At 37.3% G+C, this 5109-nt stretch overlaps 1 protein-coding gene across 1 annotated transcript; it reads left to right on the top strand.

Annotated features, from left to right (window-relative positions):
• Window positions 1–1260: 1260 nt before the first annotated feature.
• On the top strand, window positions 1261–4864 carry LOC110035791 (probable protein phosphatase 2C 51). Its single transcript, XM_020740081.1, has 3 exons — window positions 1261–1986; window positions 2913–3018; window positions 4236–4864. The coding sequence occupies exons 1-3, from the start codon at window positions 1330–1332 to the stop codon at window positions 4535–4537; spliced, it is 1065 nt and encodes a 354-aa protein (XP_020595740.1). The 5' UTR covers window positions 1261–1329; the 3' UTR covers window positions 4538–4864.
• Window positions 4865–5109: the final 245 nt, after the last annotated feature.

Below are 5109 nucleotides of genomic sequence, written 5' to 3'. Positions count from 1 at the left end.
CAGCACCATAACATATATTATTTATGAACTCACTTCTCTGTGCTGATAAAATTCTCATTTCTAATATTTTGTTATTAATGATTCTTGAAAACTTATGTATGATACTGTACAAATCATCTAACCAAATGTTGCAGTGTAGGTTTTCTTTCGCAATCATTATAAAATAAATTTCTTCAAACTTCTCCTCAGAATCACATTAGCTCATGCATTTATAAAAAAAATCGTTTACACACTTGCTACTCATACCAAAATGCACATTCAAAAATAATTTCTTGTAGATTTGTCGTTGGCATAATCTATGTCATATATGTGGAATCAATCTTCAATAACTCTTGTCATTGCTTGATCTAGATTAGTAAAATTGTTATTGGATGCTTGCCAACTTTTATACGAAAGAATATTTTGAATAGCCACTTGAAATAATCAATCGTCTCGTCGGATAAAAAATTACTCCAAAGAGAACATTTTACCAATGGTGGTTAACCCCAACAAAATGAGCACAACATAAATTATACTTATTCAGTCTATTGCTTGTATAAAAAATTATAACATTATTAAAACAGTCATAATCAAGTCTAAATGTTTCATTACTCTGAAAAAAGTCCAATTTATCGCATTCATATGTTTTGGAAGTCACACACATATATAATATTTTTTCCATTCCCACAACCCTTTCCACAAAATGAAGTCTTATTCACTACACTAGAAAATTTTGCGGGAAATGTGCAGCTTATATGTTTTAAGATTCATATAATGACATAGTTTATCATCCCAATGTAGTAAAAAAATATAATTTTTAACACATTCCATGTTCGGTAGGACATCTTTTCCTCCCAAAATCAAGCGGTACACGGCACGTGGATCCGGCCCATAGACCTCCTGGGCATGTCTCCCCGGCGCAATCTTACTCATTGATATTTATTTCCAGGCGCTCTCACAAGTCACAACCCTTTCCATCTCTCTACACACGTCACCGAACTAATCTGCTCGTCCACAAATGGACGGCGATCAAGCCAAGACACCCCCGGTGTATAACTAGACTCCATGCCTGTCCAAATTCAAATCTCGGCCGGGGGCCAATATCTTCTAGCCTTACATCCAACGACCACGTGCACCATCAAATGGAATCACACCCGTCCACGTCTCTCCGTTTCTGATGCGACTACGGCACGGTCTTGTCCATTTTCAACACGTGGCATGCATGATCGTCCTTTCGCAATCTAACGGCCTCTTTTTCAAATACCCCCAAACAAAATTCTTATTAATAATTCTGTCCCCAGGTTCTTTCTCTTTCTCTTCCGCTGCGTGTCGGAGCGGGAGAAGAAAGAGATGACGAAAGAAATGGTTTGGCCCGCCATGGATGCAAGGGAGGAGAAGGTCTCTCTATGCAAGAAGGTGCAGTCAGCTAGGTTGCGCCGTCTGTATCTCCGGCAGAAGAAATCTACTGGAGCTGAAACGGATGCCCCAGTGAAGAGGATGCGTGAAGAAGAAGATAGATCGATGTCTAATTTGTCGTCAGAGTCCAACTCCCCGTCAACTAGGGAATCAGTTCCGGCCGATCACGGGTGGATATCGCTGATCGGACGGCGGAGCGAGATGGAGGACGAGGTGACCATCGAGCTAGCTTTCGTTGGCGGGGAGTACGATTTCTTCGCGGTGTATGATGGGCACGGTGGCGCAGCGGTGGCTAGGGTTTGTCGGGACAGGATGCACGTGGTCTTGGCGGAGGAGGTGGGGAATATTGAGGAGGGGAAGGAGGAGGAGTGTAAGTGGAGAGAGGCGATGGCCGTTAGTTTTGCGAAGGTGGATGGGGAGGTGTCCGCTGCGGCGGCGGATGGGGAGGCAGCGGCGGCGGAAAGAACTATGGGTTCGACGGCAGTGGTGGCCGTAGTGGGTAGGAAAAGGATTTTTGTGGCCAACTGTGGGGATTCAAGGGCCGTTCTATGTCGTGCCGGTGTGGCCGTTCCGCTTTCCACGGACCACAAGGTTTTGTTTCGCATTATTTTTGGTGAAATTTTTAATGACCTTACATGCTTTCAGGTGGAATCAGACTCTTTTTTTTTAAGGTGCGCAAATCTCTTATATAAATGAAATGATGTTAAAAAATAAAATGGATATTATATTATCCGAAATAAAGCAATTCATTTCATTTCATCGTGAGTCATGAATTGATTAACCATTAAACTTTTTTGAACCTAATTTAAATATATTTATAAATAAAGTAACATTCTTTACATTCTTCCATTTTTTAATTTGTAAAAATTAAGATTTGATATTGCTTGAATTTATTATTTCAAAAATTTTACACGAATGAAATGAGATGGCTGCCAGGGCTTCAAACCTCCGCCGCCCTATTGGAGGTTGAGCAAAATTCTAGGTAATCAGCCAGGGCTTGTCAGCTTGATCTTTGAAAACTTAAAACTATTCTGAGTTGTTGTGGTCTTCAGTCTCCTACTGTAAGATTTTTGTTTGAAATTTGTGAAGTTATTGTGTTTGGTAACAAAATAAAGATTCCAGTCACAGCATTCAAAGGCAATGAGTCAACCAGAAGACCTTTTCTTAAGCTCAACGCATATAAATTATTTAGTTTTAATTGAGTAGAAGCGTCCGAGCCTATTGGTCAATTGTGCAGGCTTTATTCTAATGATTGCTACTACTTAATTACAATTGGGACCCTAGTTTTGACTTAAACGTCATCATTCATGCCTCTTTATAATAGTTTAGGCTTAAACTCTACTTATAGGAATCATAGCAACAACATTGCTTGATTCCTCTGTCGATAGTAGCATAAAAAAATGAGATAATTCAATCAATTTTCCTATTTCTTTTCTTCTGTTTTTTTAAGTACTGTGGCTTCTCTCCTTAGATGTCAGAAATACTAAAACATAGGTTTCTTCCTCCTCACCGCACAGCCAAACAGACCTGATGAACTGGAAAGAGTAGCAGCAGCAGGGGGAAGGGTCATCAATTGGGGCGGTTATCGCATCCTTGGAGTGCTTTCTACTTCCAGATCTATAGGTATGTGGATTTTATGAATGATAATGTGGCGTATAAAATTCATCTGTGCGCTTATGCTGTTATTTATGGGTATTGTTATTATGGAGAATTAATCCCCTACTATTGGAGCCTTATTTTGATCAGATCCACATTAGAGTTGGCGATTAGTCCCATATCAAAAGTAAAGCAAGTTAAATTTCTAATATACTAGCAGTACTCATTCATTTGCTTCAACTTTTGGGTTGATGATTGTTTATCTGTTGGTATATCCGGATAAATTTAGGGCCTTGGTTTTTATTTATTTATTTATTTTGTTTTTTTGGTAAGATTTGTGCACATACCACTAAATTCTTATGCAATTACTTATTTAATTCGTAAACTTCAAGAGAGGGAGAGAGAGAGAGACAGAGAGAGATATGTAATGCTTACCATAGTTATGTTGGTAAACATGCTCCTCTTATCGATGTGATTGTGATCTGAAAATTTTTGGTGGTATAAATGTAAAATGTGAAGTTTAAGATGTGATGGCTGTGATGGGTTTTGTAGTCTTTTGTTTTATTTGAGCCTGCTTCAAGGGCAGTTATGCACGAACGGATCATATTTGTTGGAATTAGATGAATCTGTTTTTTTTCCTGTTTTTTGGTTTTTGTATTTTTTTTTTTGTTTTTTTCTTCTTTTGAGCTCAATTTGCACGTCATTTTGTCCCCGAAAGTTGTAAAATAATTTAATTGAAATGAGCTTGAATTTGTGATTATTATTATTACTATTATATATTTGGTTTAAAATGAACTTGTTTTTCATTTCTTGTTTGCAGCAGATATGCCAGTTATAATCATGGCATCGTATTTTTCATTACGAATGCTTAGGATTTATTTGGTATCGTTTGTGTTTATGTTTTTTATCTTATTTATTTTTGGTTTTTGAAAATATATTTAGTATAAATATTTATAAATTTTTAATTTTTAATTTTTAAAATAAATCAATTAGTTGTTAAATTGAAAAAAATCAAAACATACAACAATATTTTGGCCTTTTTAATATCTCAATTAAATATTTAAAATTTAAGCTAAAGTATAATAAAAATTAAAAATTAAAATGATCCCCAACGGCTTTTTTCCGTTTTAATTGATATTTTCACAACTAAGCCAATTTAAAATCACATAATATTTATGAAATCAGAACTAATACATTCACATAATACCTTCATCCATCCTTAATCCAAGACAATGTTACTGCAGGTGACTACTACCTGAAACCCTATGTGACAGCAGAGCCAGAGATCACCATGACTGAGCGGGATGAGAAGGATGAGTTCCTCATACTTGCCAGCGACGGCTTATGGGATGTCATCACCAACGAAGTAGCCTGCAGAATTACCCGAAAATGCTTATCGGGACAAGCTGCAAAGCTTTTTCCTCATATGGTGAGCGGCCAGTCGGCGGCCCATGCGGCCAATCTGTTGGCCGAGCTCGCCATGTCCCAAGGCAGCAGGGATAATATCAGCGTCATCGTTGTCCAGTTTACGAGTTCAACACGGTAACCTTTACGAAGTCATTCTGATGGGGTACTAGATTTTATGATTAAAATTTTAGGCTGATGGTGAAATTTGTTGAAGGTGATGGTGGAAGGGTTGTTTAGGTTGGGACTCGGGGCTTCTTGGACGGTCTGTGCTGGGTGTTTATAAAGGCTTTTGTTTTTAATTAACGCTAAGTTAAACCTTCAGATAATTGTGGAGGAGTCGACGGTGGATAATATTTTGTTTTTATCGACTGTATTGTTTATGAATTTTACAATGTACAGTGAACTAGCCCTTTGCTTTGATTTTTGAAGGTTTACATATACACCACTCAATTTCTATGTATTTATATATCCAACATCTCAACTTCTCTTTTTATATTTCATGCTAAGCTTTCCATGCCTGAAAATATGTATTTCCCTTTTAAGACGTCAAATAGTGATATTTTTTTCTGATATGACGGATTTTGTTGGTAAAATTTTAGAAGTTTAGGTGTTAGATATGTACATACATAGAAATTTGGCGTTTGCAAGTGCCCCTTTGATTTTTGAAGGTACGGATTTATATGCCGGAATACGAGAATTTTAGGGATGCTG

This window comes from Phalaenopsis equestris, unplaced genomic scaffold (assembly GCF_001263595.1).
Source record: "Phalaenopsis equestris unplaced genomic scaffold, ASM126359v1 Scaffold199930, whole genome shotgun sequence".
Taxonomy (NCBI): Eukaryota; Viridiplantae; Streptophyta; class Magnoliopsida; order Asparagales; family Orchidaceae; genus Phalaenopsis; species Phalaenopsis equestris.
Note: the sequence above shows the minus strand (reverse complement) of the source record. Positions and strands in the feature narration are given on the sequence as shown.

Excerpts from the sequence above, each read along its gene's own strand:
- LOC110035791 (XM_020740081.1), top strand. The coding sequence starts at position 1,330 with ATGACGAAAGAAATGGTTTGGCCCGCCATGGATGCAAGGGAGGAGAAG. Across the intron at positions 1,987-2,912 it reads CGCTTTCCACGGACCACAAG|CCAAACAGACCTGATGAACT; the intron begins GTTTTGTTTCGC and ends CTCACCGCACAG. Across the intron at positions 3,019-4,235 it reads TTCTACTTCCAGATCTATAG|GTGACTACTACCTGAAACCC; the intron begins GTATGTGGATTT and ends ATGTTACTGCAG.